The sequence below is a fragment of the Thalassophryne amazonica genome, unplaced genomic scaffold, assembly GCF_902500255.1.
Source record: "Thalassophryne amazonica unplaced genomic scaffold, fThaAma1.1, whole genome shotgun sequence".
Lineage (NCBI taxonomy): Eukaryota > Metazoa > Chordata > Actinopteri > Batrachoidiformes > Batrachoididae > Thalassophryne > Thalassophryne amazonica.
The window spans coordinates 1-25912 of record NW_022986270.1 but is presented as its reverse complement, the minus strand read 5'-3'; the positions used below and the strand labels follow the sequence as shown (position 1 = coordinate 25912).

Genomic DNA, 25912 nt, shown 5'->3' with positions numbered 1-25912 from the left:
TGCCCCAAGGCGCTTTATATTGTAAGGCAAAGCCATACAATAATTACGGAAAAACCCCAACGGTCAATTAACATCACGTCTGAAGTTTTATGAAGTGAAAATATCAGATATATGTTTTAGTTTTAAAGTAATGCACTAATTTTGAAGGTTTTAGTGTGGACATGCTGTGCCCAGGTGCATTATGGGTACCTCAATACTTTCACGACAGAAGAAATGCATTTGAGACGCTCTGATCAGGCTCTACACGGACAACAGCATTAAACTCTTTGTATATTGTGCCTAAAAGTCTTGTGAATATATTCTCTGGTTTTATAGATGTTGTTATTGTGTTTGTTTTATGTAAAAATGCCAGAAGAAGCTCAGGTTGCTCCTCCTGTTATGTGGGCTGCCCAAAGAGGAGGTACTGCTGGCCAACGCCAGAGGGCGCCCTGCCTGTAGTCCGGTTTCAGGCACCAGAGGGCGCAGTCACCACCCAGGAGCCAGGACTACCAGCTGTCAGTAATCATCATCACTGCACCATAAAAGCCTGGAGGAGACACCACATCTCTGCCGAGATATCAGTTTACCATTCAGGTAATTCTCTCAGCCGTTGTTTCTGTGCCGAACGCACATACCTTATTTGTTCTGAACTTTTTGCAGGAGTACCTGGAACTCTACTTACAGCTGGAGCTGGGTTTGTGGACGGTGGGGGAGTGACGATCTTCACTCCTCATTCCACTTACGTTAAGTAGTAGTTCAGGCTCTGCCGTTAACTGGTTCCAGAGTTGGAGGTGGAGGTGTTCCCTCCAAGTGGATAAACATTGTGAGTTGCTGACTGCTTACTGGGTGTCCACACACCCACCATTAACCTGTTTTTGTTCCTGCCAGCAGTACCGGATCTGACAGCTGAAGTAGAGGCCACCTGGGGACTCGGGACTTGGTGGCTTCGGTGTACTGCAGGTCTTTGTTGGCGGCGGAACCTTATGGGCCCCGGCTCTTCTCTGGATAGGCGTCTCCTACCCTCGGGCCTGCCCACACGTCACCTGTTGTATTTTGTAATTGACTGTCTAAAAGCAATATCCGACCTGTTGTGCACATTTGCCACAATAAATTGTATTTATTGGACTTTATTGGATTTATTTATTTATTGTCAGTGCTGCTTTTGATACTGTTGACCATAAAATTTTATTACAGAGATTAGAGCATGTCATAGGTATTAAAGGCACTGCGCTGCGGTGGTTTGAATCATATTTGTCTAATAGATTACAGTTTGTTCATGTAAATGGGGAATCTTCTTCACAAACTAAAGTTAATTATGGAGTTCCACAAGGTTCTGTGCTAGGACCAATTTTATTCACTTTATACATGCTTCCCTTAGGCAGTATTATTAGACGGTATTGCTTAAATTTTCATTGTTACGCAGATGATACCCAGCTTTATCTATCCATGAAGCCAGAGGATACACACCAATTAGCTAAACTGCAGGATTGTCTTACAGACATAAAGACATGGATGACCTCTAATTTCCTGCTTTTAAACTCAGATAAAACTGAAGTTATTGTACTTGGCCCCACAAATCTTAGAAGCATGGTGTCTAACCAGATCGTTACTCTAGATGGCATTTCCCTGATCTCTAGTAATACTGTGATCAGGATATGTCATTCAAAGTGCATATTAAACAAATATGTAGGACTGCCTTTTTGCATTTACGCAATATCTCTAAAATCAGAAGGGTCTTGTCTCAGAGTGATGCTGAAAAATTAATTCATGCATTTATTTCCTCTAGGCTGGACTATTGTAATTCATTATTATCAGGTTGTCCTAAAAGTTCCCTAAAAAGCCTTCAGTTGGTTCAGAATGCTGCAGCTAGAGTACTGACGGGGACTAGCAGGAGAGAGCATATCTCACCCGTGTTGGCCTCTCTTCATTGGCTTCCTGTTAATTCTAGAATAGAATTTAAAATTCTTCTTCTTACTTATAAGGTTTTGAATAATCAGGTCCCATCTTATCTTAGGGACCTCATAGTACCATATTACCCCATTAGAGCGCTTCGCTCTCAGACTGCAGGCTTACTTGTAGTTCCTAGGGTTTGTAAGAGTAGAATGGGAGGCAGAGCCTTCAGCTTTCAGGCTCCTCTCCTGTGGAACCAGCTCCCAATTCAGATCAGGGAGACAGATACCCTCTCTACTTTTAAGATTAGGCTTAAAACTTTCCTTTTCGCTAAGGCTTATAGTTAGGGCTGGATCAGGTGACCCTGGACCATCCCTTGGTTATGCTGTTTTAGACGTAGACTGTGGGGGGGTTCCCATGATGCACTGTTTCTTTCTCTTTTTGCTCCGTATGCATCACTCTGCATTTAATCATTAGTGATCGATCTCTGCCCCCCTTCACAGCATGTCTTTTTCCTGGTTCTTTCCCTCAGCCCCAACCAGTCTCAGCAGAAGACTGCCCCTCCCTGAGCCTGGTTCTGCTGGAGGTTTCTTCCTGTTAAAAGGGAGTTTTTCCTTCCCACTGTAGCCAAGTGCTTGCTCATAGGGGGTCGTTTTGACCGTTGGGGTTTTTCATAATTATTGTATGGCCTTGCCTTACAATATAGAGCGCCTTGGGGCAACTGTTTGTTGTGATTTGGCGCTATATAAGAAAAAAGTTGATTGATTGATTGATTATCTATTGACCGTTCATTTGCGCCCCCTGTTGTGGGTCCGTGTCATTGCACTTCCCCAACAGGATATCTCGGCCAAGGTCATGGATCCCGAGGGGCGTCAACCACCAGTTGAACAGCCAATGGAAGAGCAGGGTGCACAGGTGTCTGCAGGAGGCGTGATTGGTGAGTTGCAGCAAATCCTCACCGCCTTTACTGCTCGGTTGGATCTAATGACCGAGCAGAACGTCATCCTCAATCGTAGAATGGAGGCTCTCACCGCGCAGGTGGAACCGCGCGCTCAGGGCGCTGCTGCAGCTCCTCCTCCTGCTGACCCGGTGTCGAATATAGACATTCCACTGGTCATTCAACGACCCCACCCACCTTCCCCTGAAGCATACATAAGTCCCCCAGAGCCGTACGGGGGTTGTGTGGAGACGTGCGCAGACTTGTTAATGCAGTGTTCGCTTGTCTTTTCACAGTGTCCCGTGATGTACGAGTCGGATGCCAGCAGGGTGGCTTATGTAATTAATTTGCTTCAAGGCGAGGCACGCGCCTGGGCTACAGCACTCTGGGAGCAGAATTCACGGCTCCTTACCTCTTATACTGGGTTTGTGAGGGAGTTCAGAACAGTCTTTGATCACCCAAACAGAGGCGAGACTGCTTCTACAACGCTGTTGTCAATGAGACGGGCGTCAGAGTGCAGCTGAGTATGTGGTCGACTTCCGCATAGCGGCTGCGAGGTCCGGCTGGAATACCGCTGCACTCCGCGTCGCCTTCGTAAATGGACTGTCTTCAGTCCTGAAGGAGCATCTGGTGGCTAAGGATGAGCCGCGGGATTTAGATGGGCTTATAGATCTGGTTATACGGTTAGACAACCGATTGGAAGAACGTCGACGGAAGCGAGACGAAGGACGTGGCCGGGCACGCGCCGCCCCTCTCCCTTCCCGTTCCAAAGCAGCCCCGCCTTCCCCACGCTCCAGAGCCCGAGTGCTCCGTGTGACAACAGCTCCCCCTGCTGACGAAGCTATGAACACGAGCAGGGCCAAAATAAAATTAGAAAACAGACAGAGGAGGCTGGCCCGCGGAGAATGCTTTTTCTGCGGCTCTAACAAGCATCTGCAGAAACAATGCCCCAAGCGGTCAAACACCAACGCTCACCCTTAGAAACTGGGCTAAGGGTGGGCCATAACACACACGCGGGTACTGCACGAAAATCCGCACGAATCCCAGTTGTGATCCTCTGTGGGGATTTAACCCTTCAAGCCCCAGCACTGATTGACACGGGGTCCGAAGGGAATCTGCTTGATAGCAGATGGGCTACAGAAGTAGGGCTCCCTCTAGTGGCTCTTCCTTCACCAGTGAGGGTACGGGCACTAGATGGCACCCTTCTTCCATTAATCACACACCAGACACAGCCCTTAACACTAATTGTGTCTGGGAATCACAGGGAGGAGATTGTGTTTTTTGTGACACTTTCTACCTCCAGAGTAATTTTGGGCTATCCATGGATTAGTAAATACAATCCCCGGATTGATTGGCCATCTGGGGTTGTGGCTCAATGGAGCGAAACCTGCCACCGGGAGTGTTTACGATCCTCGGTTCCACCCGGTGTGACTGCTAAAGAGGAGGTTCGAGTCCCCCCCAATCTCACGACGGTGCCTGTTGAGTACCATGATCTTGCTGACGTTTTCAGCAAAGATCTGGCACTCACTCTACCCCCGCATCGACCGTACGATTGTGCCATTGATTTAATCCCGGGTGCTGAGTATCCGTCCAGTAAACTGTACAACCTCTCACGCCCCGAGCGAGAATCAATGGAGACCTACATCCGGGACTCATTAGCTGCCGGGTTGATCCGGAACTCCACCTCCCCCATGGGTGCAGGTTTCTTTTTTGTGGGCAAGAAAGATGGCGGACTCCGTCCATGCATTGATTACAGAGGGCTGAACGAGATCACGGTTCACAACCGATACCCGTTACCCCTGTTGGATTCAGTGTTCACGCCCCTGCATGGAGCCAAAATATTCACTAAATTGGATCTTAGGAATGCGTATCACCTGGTTCGGATCCGGAAGGGAGACGAATGGAAGACGGCATTTAACACCCTCTTAGGTCACTTTGAGTACCTGGTCATGCCGTTCGGCCTCACTAATGCCCCTGCGACGTTCCAAGCATTAGTAAATGACGTCTTGCTGGACTTCCTGCATCGGTTCGTCTTCGTATACCTAGACGATATCCTCATCTTCTCCCCGGATCCTGAGACCCACGTTAGGCATGTACGTCAAGTCCTGCAGCGGTTGTTGGAGAACCGGCTGTTTGTGAAGGGCGAGAAGTGCAAGTTCCACCGTACTTCTTTGTCCTTCCTGGGGTTCATAATCTCCTCCAACTCCGTCGCCCCTGATCCGGCCAAGGTAGCGGCGGTGAGAGATTGGCCCCAACCGGCAAGCCGTAGGAAGCTGCAACAGTTCCTCGGCTTCGCTAATTTCTATCGGAGGTTTATCAAGGGCTATAGTCAGGTTGTTGGTCCCCTTACAGCCCTGACCTCCCCAAAAGTTCCCTTCACCTGGTCGGTTCGGTGCGAAGCCGCGTTTAGGGAGTTGAAACACCGGTTCTCTACTGCGCCAGTTCTGGTGCAGCCTGATCCTAGCCGCCAGTTTGTTGTGGAAGTAGATGCCTCTGACTCAGGGATAGGAGCTGTGCTGTCCCAGAGCGGGGAGTCCGATAAGGTACTCCACCCCTGTGCCTATTTCTCCCGCAGGTTGACCCCAGCAGAGCGGAATTATGACGTCGGCAATCGGGAGCTCCTGGCGGTGAAGGAGGCCCTGGAGGAGTGGAGACACTTGTTGGAGGGAGCTGTGGTTCCATTCACGGTCTTCACCGACCATCGGAACCTGGAGTATATCCGGACCGCTAAGCGTCTGAACCCCAGGCAAGCCCGTTGGTCTCTTTTTTTGGCCGTTTTGACTTTAGGATCACCTATCGCCCCGGGACTAAGAACCAGCGATCGGACGCACTGTCCCAGGTGCATGAAGAGGAAGTCAGAGCGGAGCTGTCGGATCCACCAGACAACATCATCCCGGAGTCCACTATCGTCGCCACACGGATGTGGGACGTGGAGAACATCGTCAGGGAGGCCCTGACGCGTCACCCGGACCCCGGCGGTGGACCACCTAACCGTTTGTACGTCCCACCAGACACTAGGACTGCAGTTTTGGACTTCTGCCATGGTTCCAGGCTCGCCTGCCATCCAGGGGTGCGGAGGACCGTGGCAGTTGTCCGGCAGCGGTTCTGGTGGGCGTCTTTGGAAGCCGATGTCCGGGAGTATGTCCGGGCCTGTACCATCTGTCCCAGGGGCAAGGCAGTCCACCAACCGGAGAAGGGACTCCTCCAGCCGCTGCCTGTGCCTCATCGCCCCTGGTCCCATATCGGCCTGGACTTCGTCACGGGTCTCCCTGCGTCCCAGGGTATGACAACCATCCTGACGATAGTGGACCGGTTCTCCAAGGCGGCCCACTTCGTGGCCCTCCCGAAGCTCCTGTCGGCCCAGGAGACCGCAGACCTCCTGGTCCACCACATCATATGTCTGCATGGTATCCCTACGAACATCGTCTCGGATCATGGTCCTCAGTTCTCCTCCCAGGTCTGGAGGAGTTTCTGCAGGGAACTGGGGGCCACCGTGAGCCTTTCGTCCGGGTACCACCCACAGACCAACGGACAAGCAGAGCGGGCTAATCAAGAGCTGGAACAGGCCCTGCGGTGTATGACCTCCGTGCACCCGACGTCCTGAAGTCAACATCTGGCCTGGATCGAGTACGCTCATAACAGTCAAGTTTCATCAGCAACCGGCCTCTCCCCATTTGAAGCGTGTTTGGGGTACCAGCCCCCATTGTTTCTGGCTGTGGAGGGAGAGGTCGGGGTTCCCTCAGTCCAGGCCCACCTCAGGAGGTGCCGTCGGGTGTGACGTACAGCCCGCTCTGCCCTGCTGAAAGCCCGGACGAGGGCGAAGAGCCATGCAGACCGCCGACGTGGCCCGGCCCCGGAATATCAGCCCGGGCAGGAGGTCTGGCTGTCAACAAAGAACATTCCTCTCAACACGGAGTCGCAAAAACTGACGGACAGGTATACTGGACCTTACAAGATCGCCAAAGTCATCAGTCCAGCCGCAGTGAAGCTGAAACTCCCAGCTTCACTGTGGAGCCATCCTGTTTTTCAAGTCTCCAAGATCAAACCATACCACACCTCGGACCTTTGCACCCCCGGACCTGCGCCGCCTCCTGCCCGCATCATCGACGGCGAGCCTGCGTGGACTGTTTGCAGGCTCCTGGATGTTCGCCGGAGGGGTCGGGGTCTCCAATATCTGGTGGACTGGGAGGGTTATGGACCTGAAGAACGCTCCTGGGTGAAGAGGAGCTTCATCCTGGACCAGGCCCTCCTGGCCGAGTTCTACCAGTGACACCCCGACAAGCCAGGTCGGGTGCCAGGAGGCACCCGTTGAGGGGGGGGTCCTGTTATGTGGGCCGCCCAAAGAGGAGGTACGGCTGGCCAACGCCAGAGGGCGCCCTGCCTGTAGTCGGGTTTCAGGCACCAGAGGGTGCAGTCACCACCCAGGAGCCAGGACTACCAGCTGTCAGTAATCATCATCACTGCACCATAAAAGCCTGGAGGAGACACCACATCTCTGCTGAGATATCAGTTTACCACTCAGGTAATTCTCTCAGCCGTTGTTTCTGTGCCGAACGCACATACCTTGTTTGTTCTGAACTTTTTGCAGGAGTACCTGGAACTCTACTTACAGCTGGAGCTGGGTTTGTGGACGGTGGGGGAGTGACGATCTTCACTCCTCATTCCACTTACGTTAAGTAGTAGTTCAGGCTCTGCCGTTAACTGGTTCCAGAGTTGGAGGTGGAGGTGTTCCCTCCAAGTGGATAAACATTGTGAGTTGCTGACTGCTTACTGGGTGTCCACACACCCACCATTAACCTGTTTTTGTTCCTGCCAGCAGTACCGGATCTGACAGCTGAAGTAGAGGCCACCTGGGGACTCGGGACTTGGTGGCTTCGGTGTACTGCAGGTCTTCGTTGGCGGCGGAACCTTATGGGCCCCGGCTCTTCTCTGGATAGGCGTCTCCTACCCTCGGGCCTGCCCATACGTCACCTGTTGTATTTTGTAATTGACTGTCTAAAAGCAGTATTCGACCTGTTGTGCACATTTGCCACAATAAATTGTATTTATTGGACTATCTATTGACCGTTCATTTGCGCCCCCTGTTGTGGGTCCGTGTCATTACACTTCCCCAACACCTCCTTTATTTTAATTTGGAATCACTGCAATCGATTCCTGTTTGCTCTTTAGAGTCCTGCTTATGTCAGACACTGTCTGTCATCTTTGTTCCAGAGTAATATATATAAGATGTCTGAAATTCAGTTTGTGTTTACGAGGTCTGTTAGAAAAGTATATGACCTTATTATTTTTTTCAAAAACCATATGAATTTGAATCACATGTGATTGCGTCAGACAAGCTTGAACCCTCGTGCGCATGCGTGAGTTTTTTCATGCCTGTCGGTTGCTTCATTCGCCTGTGAGCAGTCTTTGAGTGAGGTGTGGTCCACCCCTCTCGTCTATTTTTTATTGTGAATAAATGTCTGAATGATTTGGAGCTTTGCTGCATCAATTTTTTTCCAGAAACTGTGAGAGACCTCCAGGTGGACACCGTTCGAAAAATTAATATGGCTTTCAGGGACGATTTTATGGGGATTAAACAGATTATGGGGTGTTACTGCCGCTTTAAGGATGGCCCACAACTGCTGAGAGCGCGGCGCGCTCCCAGCGCCGATGGACAGGCTGACACCCCGCTGGAACAACCAGATGATTTCCAACGTGAAAGCTTTGTTGATCTGGGACCTCGTCTGACTTTCACAAAAAGGCAGAAGATGTGGACATCAGCACTTTTTCCGGCATATTCCACCATTACAGGAGTTTTTTTCTTTTCATGGAAAAAGAAGCCGAGGGACGCGGCACAAAACCACCTCGGTGTTGGTCTCTCAGGACGGCTTTCAGATGGATTACGGTTGCTTTTCTGTTGTGTGAATATCCGAGAAATTGAGCTTGAGTTGGACAAGCCCCAACATGTCCTGTGAGGCTTCATCACAGCGTTTCTTTGCGCCGAGCGGCTGCACCACGACGCGCCGAACTCCTCCGCACGTCTGTCTTAATGTGCCTTTTTGTGAAAGTCAGACGACGTCCCGGATCAATCAATCAATCAATCAATTTTTTTATATAGCGCCAAATCACAACAAACAGTTGCCCCAAGGCGCTCCATATTGTAAGGCAAGGCCATACAATAATTATGAAAAACCCCAACGGTCAAAACGACCCCCTATGAGCAAGCACTTGGCCACAGTGGGAAGGAAAAACTCCCTTTTAACAGGAAGAAACCTCCAGCAGAACCAGGCTCAGGGAGGGGCAGTCTTCTGCTGAGACTGGTTGGGGCTGAGGGAAAGAACCAGGAAAAAGACATGCCGAGAAGGGGGGCAGAGATCGATCACTAATGATTAAATGCAGAGTGGTGCATACGGAGCAAAAAGAGAAAGAAACAGTGCATCATGGGAACCCCCCCACAGTCTACGTCTAAAGCAACATAACCAAGGGATGGTCCAGGGTCACCCGATCCAGCCCTAACTATAAGCCTTAGCGAAAAGGAAAGTTTTAAGCCTAATCTTAAAAGTAGAGAGGGTATCTGTCTCCCTGATCTGAATTGGGAGCTGGTTCCACAGGAGAGGAGCCTGAAAGCTGAAGGCTCTGCCTCCCATTCTACTCTTACAAACCCTAGGAACCACAAGTAAGCCCGCAGTCTGAGAGCGAAGCGCTCTAATGGGGTAATATGGTACTACGAGGTCCCTAAGATAAGATGGGACCTGATTATTCAAAACCTTATAAGTAAGAAGAAGAATTTTAAATTCTATTCTAGAATTAACAGGAAGCCAATGAAGAGAGGCCAACACGGGTGAGATATGCTCTCTCCTGCTAGTCCCCGTCAGTACTCTAGCTGCAGCATTCTGAACCAACTGAAGGCTTTTTAGGGAACTTTTAGGACAACCTGATAATAATGAATTACAATAGTCCAGCCTAGAGGAAATAAATGCATGAATTAGTTTTTCAGCATCACTCTGAGACAAGACCTTTCTGATTTTAGAGATATTGCGTAAATGCAAAAAGGCAGTCCTACATATTTGTTTAATATGCGCTTTGAATGACATATCCTGATCAAAAATGACTCCAAGATTTCTCACAGTATTACTAGAGATCAGGGAAATGCCATCCAGAGTAACGATCTGGTTAGACACCATGCTTCTAAGATTTGTGGGGCCAAGTACAATAACTTCAGTTTTATCTGAGTTTAAAAGCAGGAAATTAGAGGTCATCCATGTCTTTATGTCTGTAAGACAATCCTGCAGTTTAGCTAATTGGTGTGTATCCTCTGGCTTCATGGATAGATAAAGCTGGGTATCATCTGCGTAACAATGAAAATTTAAGCAATACCGTCTAATAATACTGCCTAAGGGAAGCATGTATAAAGTGAATAAAATTGGTCCTAGCACAGAACCTTGTGGAACTCCATAATTAACTTTAGTCTGTGAAGAAGATTCCCCATTTACATGAACAAACTGTAATCTATTAGACAAATATGATTCAAACCACCACAGCGCAGTGCCCTTAATACCTATGACATGCTCTAATCTCTGTAATAAAATTTTATGGTCAACAGTATCAAAAGCAGCACTGAGGTCCAACAGAACAAGCACAGAGATAAGTCCACTGTCCGAAGCCATAAGAAGATCATTTGTAACCTTCACTAATGCTGTTTCTGTACTATGATGAATTCTAAAACCTGACTGAAACTCTTCAAATAGACCATTCCTCTGCAGGTGATCAGTTAGCTGTTTTACAACTACCCTCTCAAGAATCTTTGAGAGAAAAGGAAGGTTGGAGATTGGCCTATAATTAGCTAAGATAGCTGGGTCAAGTGATGGCTTTTTAAGTAATGGTTTAATTACTGCCACCTTAAAGGCCTGTGGTACATAACCAACTAACAAAGATAGATTGATCATATTTAAGATTGAAGCATTAAATAATGGTAGGACTTCCTTGAGCAGCCTGGCAGGAATGGGGTCTAATAAACATGTTGATGGTTTGGATGAAGTAACTAATGAAAATAACTCAGACAGAACAATCGGAGAGAAAGAGTGTAACCAAATACCGGCATCACTGAAAGCAGCCAAAGATAACGATACATCTTTGGGATGGTTATGAGTAATTTTTTCTCTAATAGTTAAAATTTTGTTAGCAAAGAAAGTCATGAAGTCATTACCAGTTAAAGTTAATGGAATACTCAGCTCAATAGAGCTCTGAGCTCTTTGTCAGCCTGGCTACAGTGTTGAAAAGAAACCTGGGGTTGTTCTTATTTTCTTCAATTAGTGATGAGTAGAAAGATGTCCTAGCTTTACGGAGGGCTTTTTTATAGAACAACAAACTCTTTTTCCAGGCTAAGTGAAGATCTTCTAAATTAGTGAGACGCCATTTCCTCTCCAACTTACGGGTTATCTGCTTTAAGCTACAAGTTTGTGAGTTATACCACGGAGTCAGACACTTCTGATTTAAAGCTCTCTTTTTCAGAGGAGCTACAGCATCCAAAGTTGTCTTCAATGAGGATGTAAAACTATTGACGAGATACTCTAACTCCCTTACAGAGTTTAGGTAGCTACTCTGCTCTGTGTTGGTATATGACATTAGAGAACATAAAGAAGGAATCATATCCTTAAACCTAGTTACAGCGCTTTCTGAAAGACTTCTAGTGTAATGAAACTTATTCCCCACTGCAGGGTAGTCCAACAGGGTAAATGTAAATGTTATTAAAAAATGATCAGACAGAAGGGAGTTTTCAGGGAATACTGTTAAGTCTTCTATTTCCATACCATAAGTCAGAACAAGATCTAAAATATGATTAAAGTGGTGGGTGGACTCATTTACTTTTTGAGCAAAGCCGATAGAGTCTAATAATAGATTAAATGCAGTGTTGAGGCGGTCATTCTCAGCATCTGTGTGGATGTTAAAATCGCCCACTATAATTATCTTATCTGAGCTAAGCACTAAGTCAGACAAAAGGTCTGAAAATTCACAGAGAAACTCACAGTAACGACCAGGTGGACGATAGATAATAACAAATAAAACTGGTTTTTGGGACTTCCAATTTGGATGGACAAGACTAAGAGACAAGCTTTCAAATGAATTAAAGCTCTGTCTAGGTTTTTGATTAATTAATAGGCTGGAATGGAAGATTGCTGCTAATCCTCCACCTCGGCCCGTGCTACGAGCATTCTGACAGTTAGTGTGACTCGGGGGTGTTGACTCATTTAAACTAACATATTCATCCTGCTGTAACCAGGCTTCTGTTAGGCAGGATAAATCAATACGTTGATCAATTATTATATCATTTACCAACAGGGACTTAGAAGAGAGAGACCTAATGTTTAATAGACCACATTTAACTGTTTTAGTCTGTGGTGCAATTGAAGGTGCTATATTATTTTTTCTTTTTGAATTTTTATGCTTAAATAGATTTTTGCTGGTTATTGGTGGGCTGGGAGCAGGCACCGTCTCTACGGGGATGGGGTAATGAGGGGATGGCAGGGGGAGAGAAGCTGCAGAGAGGTGTATAAGACCACAGCTCTGCCTCCTGGTCCCAATGCTAGACAGTCACAGTTTGGAGGATCCAAAAAATTGTCCGCATGCTTGTCTGACGCAATCACACGTGATTCAAATCCATATGGTTTTTGAAAAAAATAATGTCGGATATTTGTCTAACAGACCTCGTATTAAATTCCACACATCTTAAATGTAGCAGACACAGATTATCTGAAATTTTGTTTTGGCAAGTTTTCACAGTCTCTACTGCCATCTACTGGCCAGTAGTGTTCATGGCAGTATTCGCCCTAGTACTGAGTGTCCAGTAGTTGGCAGTGTTCTTTTTATTTTGACACTGGTTATATCAGACGGTTAATTACAACTTGGCTTTTTTTTTTGAAAATGCTTTTTTTTTTTTTACAAATAAAAAAAATGGCATATTTTACAAAAGCACATTTATCTGTAAACACCAACACATGACACACCTCACATTAACGTGTTGGTTAAAGGTGCGTTTACACATAACCAAGAAGCATTACGAATGTCATTTTTCTGTCATTCGTGACACATTCCTGACATTCTTAATGTGACTTAACGCATCTGAATAGGTTTCTTAATAGTGCGTGTTGGTGTGTGATATTCTTGATATTTGTCAATCAATTTGTGGAGCATGTTTTTGCCTGTCAAAAAATCTTCCACGAATGTCACACCACCCTCATTTCGTCTCACGTCGTGGAGGTCGCAACTGAGCGTATTGATCCGTCTTGATGAGTACTGATCCTTAATAGAACGTGACAACGTTCGTAGTGGTTCCTGTGATGGTTCTTGGAGCCCAAACTGTCACGCGTTATTACGAAGTGACATGGAAACTGTCAAGTTTTGACACGACTTGTAACGCGGCGTCACATTTCACTGCGCACCACGATGAATCAGTTTTCTGTCACGTGCGCACAATTAAACTCGGTCTGTCGTTCCACAGTTCCTGCTGAAGCTCCTCAGGATGCTCCTGCAGGTGTCCCACCTGCTGTTGTAACCGATGAGCGGGAGAACGAGTCTGAGCCAGAGGAGCGAGAGGAGACTCATGTGCAGCCAGACATCTCTGCACCTCCTCCAGTCCGGCGGAGGAAGAAGCATGCGCACAATTAAACCCTGCTGCACCACATTCAGTTTGATTGCTGACACCAAGTCGGTTAAAAGTCTAATTTCAGTGCTCTTCAGCGCACTCCTGCAGGTGTTCCACCTGCTGCATGTGCCTGATGTTTGGGAAAATGCGCGAGACGAGAGCCGCATGAAGCCACATATCTGGCTCTGTCCTCCTCCTCCTCTCTGCACCACTCCATGGCACAGAGCCCAACTACGCATGCAGTCACAAAGTTGTTCTGAAAAACCGGAGTGATCTGAATTTGGTTGGATGAATACGGGTGTGTGTGTGTGGAGACAATTCACCTCATTCACAATGTGACAGAACTTAACAATGCGCTGTTACGCGCAATAGTGTGCAATAGTGCGCAACAATGTGGAACACTATTCTTGATCATGCATAATGGTTCCTGATAATTCTCCAGCACCACGTGCCATTAATTGTAACGTGTGGTAACAGGTTGCAGCAGTTCTTGAGGACACCTGACGCCTCTGCCCCGAATCATCACATTCATGATCAGCGACCAAGAATGTGATGATTCAGGGCATTCATGACTTGTCGTCGTTATGTGTAAATGCAGCATTACATAGAATGAATGAGTCAACCAATCAGTGTTAGCAGAGGCACATTTTACCCATAATCCTTTGCCATCTGTCTGTGTTTGTTATTCAACATTAAAAAATATATGTTTTATCTTAACTTTGTACAAATGACAGAATTTATATTAATGGAGTTATTCTATCAGTATTCATTTTATTTATACACCAAACCATAACTCAGCACTGCTTTATTTTCCAAGACCCCATCTGACGGCAACGCTGTTATTGAGTAAAGAGTTGAGCTTTGTGGCTCCTCTCAATGGCTTTGCTGCTGGAAGCCATGACATAAACAGGAGCTTCCAGCAGGGGGCATGGCGCTCAAAGACATAAACGCTGACTCATTGTTTGGGTCTGTAGTCGACTTTGATGCTACCAGAAGTGATTGTGGTGTTAAAGTCAAAATCAGCTTGTTAGCAGTTGCAAGTGTACCAGAGACAATACTGGAAGTTATTGGTTATCTGTAGGTGGTTTATCGGTTTAGTTTTATAAAAGAAAACCTTTCAGTTAGTTGATTATCTGTTATCGAAGCTAATTTTTTGGTTAGCTGTGCCCACCACTGACCATCGGTTAGCACTTAAATGTCTTGTAGTACCATTGGTTTGTACTACAGTGTCTCTTAGTACCACTTTAGAGTGATGCCTGCCGTTTGGACTTCATGGGGCTCCTGCCACATTCCAGTGCCTAATGGTTAAGGTACTCAATGGTCTTTCACATTTTGCCTCTGCATATCTGGATGATATCATTGTTTACAGTAACTGCTGGGATGAACACCTGCAACATCTAAAGGTGGTATTAGAGTGTCTCCAGAATGCAGGATTGATGGTGAATCCAGCCAAGTGTGCCATCGCAAAGACGGAGACTGAGTACCTGGGGTTTGTCATTGGAAGAGCCACAAGTCCAAAAAGTTGAGGCAATCCAGTCTTGCCCCCTCCCACAGACAAGAAAACCTCAAATCCTTTTTGGGCATGTCAGGTTAGTACCACAGATTCATCCCCACTTACTCTGCCAGAGCCTCTCCGCTTACAGACATGACTGGCCTTCGGGGCCCAAACCTACTGCTGTGGTCCGAGGAAGCCAAGGAAGCATTCAGCAGAGATCCTGAGCTCCACTGCCCTGACTTCCACCAGGAGTTTGTCCTGCAAACTGATGTTTCAGATAAAAATCATGGTGCTGTGTTGCTTCAGGGGCCCCCAAATGACCGCCACCCAATTGCTGCCCTCGATTCGCTCCACTACTACTTCCTGGGAAGACAGTTTGTACTAGAAATGGACCACAAGGCACTCAAATGGTTGGAGAGGATGAAGGACACGAATAGCAGAATAACCCACTGGTACCGGGCAATGCAACCCTACAGGTTTGAGGTTCATCATATCGCTGGCAAGCAGAATGCCGCTGCTGACTACCTGTCCCGCTGTGCCAGCGAGCCTTCAGAAGAGGGGCAGTGTGTGGTGGACCCCCCCTGCCACCACCATACACTGTTAGTCTTTTTCATAAATTTCATCATTTCATAATTAAACACATAATTTCTATATACATTTATTTTGGACACATATTTTCTATTGGGTGCACACTTTAGTTAATATTTGTCTGAATTTTACTGACACTTTTGTTTGTTTGTTTTTTGAGGAGCTTCTTGGCTGAAGGGACCATTTTATAACTTCGGAGGCCTACCAACTCAAAATGGACCGAGGGGGAACTTCAGTTTAATTTTGGTTAATTTAGATATTTAATTTGCTTTATTTCACTTTTGTAATCACTTTTGAGTTTGGGCTAAGTTAAAGTCATTTTGTTTTACTTTAGTTTTTTTTTCCTGTGTAGCTAAATTAGTCATTTTTGTCTCCTTTTGTTTTGAGAGCTCCCCTCTTGAGTTAAGGTTTGGTTGCTCAACCCCTTTTTAAGCCGCCTCTTAATTATCATGACGTCAGTTTTCTTGAGTTTCTGTTCACTTGGGCCTAAATCTTTGTTACTTTTTTCAATAATTTGTTAATTTATGTTGCCCTCATTAAATTTTGAAAATCTTCTTTTACACCTTTGTTGTCTGTGCTTATGTTTGGTTCACTACACACACACACGCACACACAAACAAACATATACACACATGCACACACACAAACATATATACACTCACACATACACACACGCACACACAAACAAACATATACAAACATGCACACACAAACATATATACACTCACACATGCACACACACACACACACACACATGCACACAATCAATCAATCAATCAATCAATTTTTTTATATAGCGCGCCAAATCACAACAAACAGTTGCCCCAAGGCACTTTATATTGTAAGGCAAGGCCATACAATAATTAATATTTATTAAATAATAAATAAATAACACACACAAACATATACACATACACACACAAACACACACACACAAACATATACACACACACACACACAAACATATATACACTCACACATGCACACACACATGCACACACACAAACATATACACATACACACACACACACACACACAAACATATACACACACACATGCACACACACACACACACACACACACACACACACAAACATACACACACACACACACACACACACACACACACACACACACACACACCTACAAACATATACACACATAAAAACACACACACTCTGCCCTCGTCCTGGTTCCTGTTCAGTTTCATGCTGTCTGTCTTCAGATGGTTCCATGGGTCCTGCTTTCTGACTGGTGGTTCCTGAAGCCAGTTCTTGGGCTGCTTTGTCGGTTTGCGATCTCCAGCACACATGTTTTCTATTCCACACCAGGGTTTGTTTGTTTTTTTTCCTGACTGGGTGGAAACCGGAGCTGACTTCCTGACTGTGACTCACTGCTGGTGCCCAGACGGCAGGAGGAACTCTGTGCTGGATGTCATCTGACTTGGTTTTAGAGAGACAGCTGCCTGTGGGTGAGAGCGAGTGGCTGTGGCCGTGTAACGGATCGGACTGAGTCCGCGTCCCACCTCAGGACAAACTCACAGTGTAAGTTTGACTTCACTCCCCTTTTTGAAACCCGACTTCTCCCTGTGGGCGGATTCACTGGTTTCATTTTTATTCTGTGTCGTCATCATGAACGCTGAGCTTCTGGAAGACAACTGAATCCCTTCATTCCTCAACGTGTACCAGCAGTTTCTCTTCCGTCTGCAGGCTGTTCTTGTCGGTCGTCCGGGTTTGACTGAGGACCAGAAACATGGCTGCCGCTGCCCTCGTCACTGAGAACTTTAAGTTTGTGTCCCTCTTCTTCAAGAGTAAAGACGTGATGATCTTCAATGGTCTGATAGCTCTGGGCACGGTGGCCGGTCAGACAGCATACAACGTGTTTGCCTTCCACTGTCCGTGTTCACCAGGGAGGAACTACCGCTACGGTCTGGCTGCCATCGGCGCTCCAGCGCTGGTGTTTTTCCTCATCGGAATAATGATGAACAAGAGCACCTGGGACCTGGTGTCCGAGTGCCGCCTCAGGAAGTGCCGGAAGCTGTCGGGAGCCGCCGCCTTCATGCTCCTGGGAACGATCATCGGTCGAGCTGTGGTGGCGCCGCTCACGTGGGTGGTCATCTCGCTGCTGCAAGGCCAGGCGTACACGTGCGCCCTCAGCGAGTTTGTCAGTCCAAGGACGCTGGACAGCTTCCCTTCAAGTCAGGGGTCAGAGGTCATGGCAAAGTTCCCCTGTCCAGACAGTGTGCCAGTAGAGCTGCAGGGCTTCCAGGCAGAAATTGAGCGGCGCCTCAAGTATGAATCTCAGGTAATGATTTATGCCACTGCTGGTTTCATGACTGCATGCATACAATGGAACAACAATGACCCTGAAGGTCGACGTCAAAAGGTGTCAGCGCCCCAAATCCAAACGGCTGCAAAGTTGTTACATCCAAGAGCGTTTGAGAACAATAATTATGTTTGCAGCACACTGTTTAGCCACCATGTCAAACACCCGGCACAAAGCCCAGAGCAACGATCACCACTAACTTCCTCCTAGTGAAGACCCCATGTTCACACCCATCACCTGAATCCTCTCAGTCAGGACGAGAGCCACCAGAGGGCTGAAACGCTCACCAGCAAATCAATCATACCAATCACTCTGATCAGTATGCACTTTAAATCATACATCTAGGCTTCCTGGTTGTTAAAATATTAAAAAATGTTTTTTGGGGCCATGCTTTCCTTGACATTAACCTTTGACCTTTGACCAAGCTACACCAAAATCTAATCATCTTCAGATAACTGCGCAAGTAATATTCATTTCTAAGACATTTCTACGATCTGCACAGCTCTACTTTTTGGAGCAGCCCAGGTCTCGAAGCAAACAGTGGGGTGATCGTGCTTTCGCAGTAGCAGGTCCTAAACTTTGGAACTCGCTGCCCCTTGACTTGCGTGCCATCTCGGATCTGCCCCTTTTTAAAACAAAACTCAAAACGTATTTGTTTAGATGTGCTTTTGATACTTGGGAATAAAATGAATCTGTGTTCCTCTTTTTAACTATATTTTAAATGCGATTTTTATATGTACAGCACTTTGGTCAACTTAGGTTGTTGTAAGGCGCTTAACAAATAAAATTTGATTGATTGATTGATTGATTATTCCCGCCAACTTTGAAGGAAATCCATCCAGCTGATTTTGAGTTATTTTGTCCACAAACACATGTGTTTGCAAAAGTGAAAACAATTCCATGTTATCAAGGTCAAGGTAACTTTATTCATTCCCAAAAGTTGGTTTATCGCCGGTGCATGCGGTAACAGCGTCACTCAGACGTCTTGGAGTACAGATGAGATGAGGTGAGCAGCACAGCAGGTGGATTAATGTCACCTTCAGCAGAAATCAATCAATCAATCAACTTTTTTCTTATATAGCGCCAAATCACAACAAACAGTTGCCCCAAGGCGCTCCATATTGCAAGGCAAGGCCATACAATAATTATGAAAACCCCCAACGGTCAAAACGACCCCCTATGAGCAAGCACTTGGCCACAGTGGGAAGGAAAAACTCCCTTTTAACAGGAAGAAACCTCCAGCAGAACCAGGCTCAGGGAGGGGCAGTCTTCTGCTGAGACTGGTTGGGGCTGAGGGAAAGAACCAGGAAAAAGACATGCCGAGAAGGGGGGCAGAGATCGATCACTAATGATTAAATGCAGAGTGATGCATACGGAGCAAAAAGAGAAAGAAACAGTGCATCATGAGAACCCCCCCACAGTCTACGTCTAAAGCAACATAACCAAGGGATGGTCCAGGGTCACCCGATCCAGCCCTAACTATAAGCCTTAGCGAAAAGGAAAGTTTTAAGCCTAATCTTAAAAGTAGAGAGGGTATCTGTCTCCCTGATCTGAATTGGGAGCTGGTTCCACAGGAGAGGAGCCTGAAAGCTGAAGGCTCTGCCTCTCATTCTACTCTTACAAACCCTAGGAACTACAAGTAAGACCGCAGTCTGAGAGCGAAGCGCTCTAATGGGGTAATATGGTACTACGAGGTCCCTAAGATAAGATGGGACCTGATTATTCAAAACCTTATAAGTAAGAAGAAGAATTTTAAATTCTATTCTAGAATTAACAGGAAGCCAATGAAGAGAGGCCAACACGGGTGAGATATGCTCTCTCCTGCTAGTCCCCGTCAGTACTCTAGCTGCAGCATTCTGAACCAACTGAAGGCTTTTTAGGGAACTTTTAGGACAACCTGATAATAATGAATTACAATAGTCCAGCCTAGAGGAAATAAATGCATGAATTAGTTTTTCAGCATCACTCTGAGACAAGACCTTTCTGATTTTAGAGATATTGCGTAAATGCAAAAAGGCAGTCCTACATATTTGTTTAATATGCACTTTGAATGACATATCCTGATCAAAAATAACTCCAAGATTTCTCACAGTATTACTAGAGATCAGGGAAATGCCATCCAGAGTAACGATCTGGTTAGACACCATGCTTCTAAGATTTGTGGGGCCAAGTACAATAACTTCAGTTTTATCTGAGTTTAAAAGCAGGAAATTAGAGGTCATCCATGTCTTTATGTCTGTAAGACAATCCTGCAGTTTAGCTAATTGGTGTGTATCCTCTGGCTTCATGGATAGATAAAGCTGGGTATCATCTGCGTAACAATGAAAATTTAAGCAATACCGTCTAATAATACTGCCCAAGGGAAGCATGTATAAAGTGAATAAAATTGGTCCTAGCACAGAACCTTGTGGAACTCCATAATTAACTTTAGTCTGTGAAGAAGATTCCCCATTTACATGAACAAACTGTAATCTATTAGACAAATATGATTCAAACCACCGCAGCGCAGTGCCTTTAATACCTATGACATGCTCTAATCTCTGTAATAAAATTTTATGGTCAACAGTATCAAAAGCAGCACTGAGGTCCAACAGAACAAGCACAGAGATAAGTCCACTGTCCGAAGCCATAAGAAGATCATTTGTAACCTTCACTAATGCTGTTTCTGTACTATGATGAATTCTAAAACCTGACTGAAACTCTTCAAATAGACCATTCCTCTGCAGGTGATCAGTTAGCTGTTTTACAACTACCCTCTCAAGAATCTTTGAGAGAAAAGGAAGGTTGGAGATTGGCCTATAATTAGCTAAGATAGCTGGGTCAAGTGATGGCTTTTTAAGTAATGGTTTAATTACTGCCACCTTAAAGGCCTGTGGTACATAACCAACTAACAAAGATAGATTGATCATATTTAAGATTGAAGCATTAAATAATGGTAGGACTTCCTTGAGCAGCCTGGCAGGAATGGGGTCTAATAAACATGTTGATGGTTTGGATGAAGTAACTAATGAAAATAACTCAGACAGAACAATCGGAGAGAAAGAGTCTAACCAAATACCGGCATCACTGAAAGCAGCCAAAGATAACGATACATCTTTGGGATGGTTATGAGTAATTTTTTCTCTAATAGTCAAAATTTTGTTAGCAAAGGAAGTCATGAAGTCATTACTAGTTAAAGTTAATGGAATACTCAGCTCAATAGAGCTCTGACTCTTTGTCAGCCTGGCTACAGTGCTGAAAAGAAACCTGAGGTTGTTCTTATTTTCTTCAATTAGTGATGAGTAAAAAGATGTCCTAGCTTCACGGAGGGCTTTCTTATAGAGCAACAAACTCTTTTTCCAGGCTAAGTGAAGATCTTCTAAATTAGTGAGACGCCATTTCCTCTCCAACTTATGGGTTATCTGCTTTAAGCTACGAGTTTGTGAGTTATACCACGGAGTCAGACACTTCTGATTTAAAGCTCTCTTTTTCAGAGGAGCTACAGCATCCAAAGTTGTCTTCAATGAGGATGTAAAACTATTGACGAGATACTCTAACTCCCTTACAGAGTTTAGGTAGCTACTCTGCTCTGTGTTGGTATATGACATTAGAGAACATAAAGAAGGAATCATATCCTTAAACCTAGTTACAGCGCTTTCTGAAAGACTTCTAGTGTAATGAAACTTATTCCCCACTGCAGGGTAGTCCATCAGGGTAAATGTAAATGTTATTAAAAAATGATCAGACAGAAGGGAGTTTTCAGGGAATACTGTTAAGTCTTCTATTTCCATACCATAAGTCAGAACAAGATCTAAAATATGATTAAAGTGGTGGGTGGACTCATTTAAACTAACATATTCATCCTGCTGTAACCAGGTTTCTGTTAGGCAGAATAAATCAATACGTTGATCAATTATTATATCATTTACCAACAGGGACTTAGAAGAAAGAGACCTAATGTTTAATAGACCACATTTAACTGTTTTAGTCTGTGGTGCAATTGAAGTGTTTGTATCTTTCAGGCACGGACACAGACAAAGACACGACACGGACACAGGCAAAGACATGGACACAGACAAAGACACGGACACAGACAAATACAAAGACTGACACAGACAGGCAAAGACATGGACACAGACAAAGACACAGACAAATACAGAGACACAACACAGACACAGGCAAAGACAAAGACACGGACACAGACAAATACAAAGACAACACAGACACGGACAAAGACATGGACACAGACAACAACATGGGCACAGACAAAGACAAAGACACAGACAAATACAAAGACTGACACAAACAGGCAAAGACATGGACACAGACAAAGACAGATACAGACAAAGACACAGATACAGGCAAAGACAAAGACTGACACAGACAGGCAAAGACATGGACACAGACAAAGACACAGATACAGACAAAGACACGACACAGACAAATACAAAGACTGACACAGACAGGCAAAGACATGGACACAGACAAAGACACGGATACAGACAAAGACACGGATACAGGCAAAGACAAGGACACAGGCAAAGACAAAGATACAGACAAATACAAAGACACAACACAAACAATGACACGGATACAGACAAAGACACGGACACAGGCAAAGACACAGACACAGACACAGACAAAGACACGACATGAACACGGACACAAACAAAGACACGGACACAGACACAGACAAAGACACAGGCAAAGACAGGGATACAGACAAAGACACGGGCACAGACAAATAGAAAGACTGACACAGACAGGCAAAGACATGGACACAGACAAATACAAAGACACGACACGGACAGAGACACGGACACAGACAAAGACAAAGACACAGGCAAAGTCATGGATACAGACAAAGACACGGACACAGACAAATACAAAGACTGACACAGACAGGCAAAGACATGGACACAGACAAAGACACAGATACAGACAAAGACAAAGACTGACAGACAGGCAAAGACATGGACACAGACAAAGACACGGATACAGACAAAGACATGGATACAGGCAAAGACAAGGACACAGCAAAGACAAAGACACAGACAAATACAAAGACACAAAACAAACAAAGACACGGATACAGACAAAGACACGGACACAGGCAAAGACACGACACAGACACAGACAGAGACACGGACCCAAACAAAGACACGGACACAGACAAAGACACAGGCAAAGACACGGATACAGACAAAGACACGGACACAGACAAATAGAAAGACTGACACAGACAGGCAAAGACATGGACACAGACAAAGACACGCATACAGACAAAGACATGAATACAGACAACGACATAGAAACAGACACAAGTAAAGACAAAGACACAACACAGACAAAGACACGACTCAGACAAAGACAAAGACAGACAAAGACACGAACACAGACAAATACAAAGACACAGACACAGGCACGAATACAGACAAAGACATGGATACAGACAAAGACACAGACACAGACAAAGACAGAGATACAGGCAAAGACATGGACACAGACAAAGACACAGACAAATACAGAGACACAACACAGACACAGGCAAAGACAAAGACACGGACACAGACAAATACAAAGACAACACAGACACGGACAAAGACATGGACACAGACAACAACATGGGCACAGACAAAGACAAAGACACGGACAAAGACACAGACAAAACACGGGCAAAGACAAAGACACAGACAAACACAAAGACATGACTCAGACAAAGACATGGACACAGACAAATACAAAGACAGACAAAGACACAACAACTTCAACAACAACTTCAACTTTTTTTCTTATATAGCGCCAAATCACAACAAACAGTTGCCCCAAGGCGCTCCATATTGTAAGGCAAGGCCATACAATAATTATGAAAAACCCCAACGGTCAAAACGACCCCCTATGAGCAAGCACCTGGCAACAGTGGGAAGGAAAAACTCCCTTTTAACAGGAAGAAACCTCCAGCAGAACCAGGCTCAGGGAGGGGCAGTCTTCTGCTGAGACTGGTTGGGGCTGAGGGAAAGAACCAGGAAAAAGACATGCCGTGAAGGGGGGCAGAGATCGATCACTAATGATTAAATGCAGAGTGATGCATACGGAGCAAAAAGAGAACGAAACAGTGCATCATGGGAACCCCCCCACAATCTACGTCTAAAGCAGCATAACCAAGGGATGGTCCAGGGTCACCTGATTCAGCCCTAACTATAATCCTTAGCGAAAAGGAAAGTTTTAAGCCTAATCTTAAAAGTAGAGAGGGTATCTGTCTCCCTGATCTGAATTGGGAGCTGGTTCCACAGGAGAGGAGCCTGAAAGCTGAAGGCTCTGCCTCCCATTCTACTCTTACAAACCCTAGGAACTACAAGTAAGCCCGCAGTCTGAGAGCGAAGCGCTCTAATGGGGTAATATGGTACTACGAGGTCCCTAAGATAAGATGGGACCTGATTATTCAAAACCTTATAAGTAAGAAGAAGAATTTTAAATTCTATTCTAGCATTAACAGGAAGCCAATGAAGGGAGGCCAACACGGGTGAGATATGCTCTCTCCTGCTAGTCCCCGTCAGTACTCTAGCTGCAGCATTCTGAACCAACTGAAGGCTTTTTAGGGAACTTTTAGGACAACCTGATAATAATGAATTACAATAGTCCAGCCTAGAGGAAATAAATGCATGAATTAGTTTTTCAGCATCACTCTGAGACAAGACCTTTCTGATTTTAGAGATATTGCATAAATGCAAAAAGGCAACACAGACAAATACAAAGACAGACACGGGCAAAGACACAGAGACACGGACACAGACAGATACAAAGACAGACAAAGACACAACACAGACAAATACAAAGACAGTCACGGGCAAAGACACAGAGACACGGACACAGACAGATACAAAGACAGACAAAGACACAACACAGACAAATACAAAGACAGACAAAGACGGACAAAGACAAAGACACGGACAAAGACACAGACAAGACATGACACAGGCAAAGACAAAGACACAGACACAGACAAACACAAAGACACGACTCAGACAAAGACATGGACACAGTCAAAGACACAGACACGGACAAAGACATGGACACAGAGAATGACATGGGCACAGACAAAGACACAGACAAAGACAGACAAGACACAACAGACAAACACAAAGACACGACTCAGACAAAGACATGGACACAGACAAACACAAAAGCTGACAAAGACACAACACAGACAAATACAAAGACAGGCACGGGCAAAGACACCGAGACATGGACACAGACAGCTACAAAGACAGACAAAGACACAACACAGACAAATACAAAGACAGACACAGACAAAGACACAACACAGACAAATACAAAGACAGACACAGACAAAGACATGGACAAAGACACAGACAAGACACGACACAGGCAAAGACAAAGACATGGACACAGACAAATACAAAGACAGACAAAGACACAGCACAGACAAATACAAAGACATGACACAGACAAAGACACAGCACAGACAAATACAAAGACATGACACAGACAAAGACACAGACACGGACAAAGACATGGACACAGACAATGACATGGGCACAGACAAAGACACGGACAATGACACAGACAAGACACAACACACAAACACAAAGACACGACTCAGACAAAGACATGGACACAGACAAATACAAAAGCAGACAAAGACACAACACAGACAAATACAAAGACAGACACGGGAAATGACACGGACACAGACAAATACAAAGAGAGACAAAGACACAACACAGACAAATACAAAGACAGACACAGACAAATACAAAGACACGGACACAGACAAAGACACGGACAAAGACAAAGACATGGACAAAGACACAGACAAGACACGACACAGGCAAAGACACAGACACAGACAAACACAAAGACATGACTCAGACAAAGACATGGACACAGACAAATACAAAGACAGACAAAGACACAGCACAGACAAATACAAAGACAGACACAGACAAATACAAAGACATGACACACACAAAGACATGGACACAGACAAAGACACAGACACGGACAAAGACATGGACACAGACAATGACATGGGCACAGACAAAGACACGGACAAAGACACAGTCAAGACACAACA

General features: G+C 45.4%; 1 protein-coding gene across 1 annotated transcript; it reads left to right on the top strand.

The window, feature by feature from the left end:
• The first annotated feature begins 16720 nt into the window (after positions 1-16720).
• LOC117505925 (calcium homeostasis modulator protein 2-like) lies at positions 16721-18045 on the top strand. Its single transcript, XM_034165462.1, has one exon. The coding sequence runs from the start codon at positions 17263-17265 to the stop codon at positions 18043-18045; it is 783 nt and encodes a 260-aa protein (XP_034021353.1). The 5' UTR covers positions 16721-17262.
• The last annotated feature ends 7867 nt before the right edge of the window (positions 18046-25912 follow it).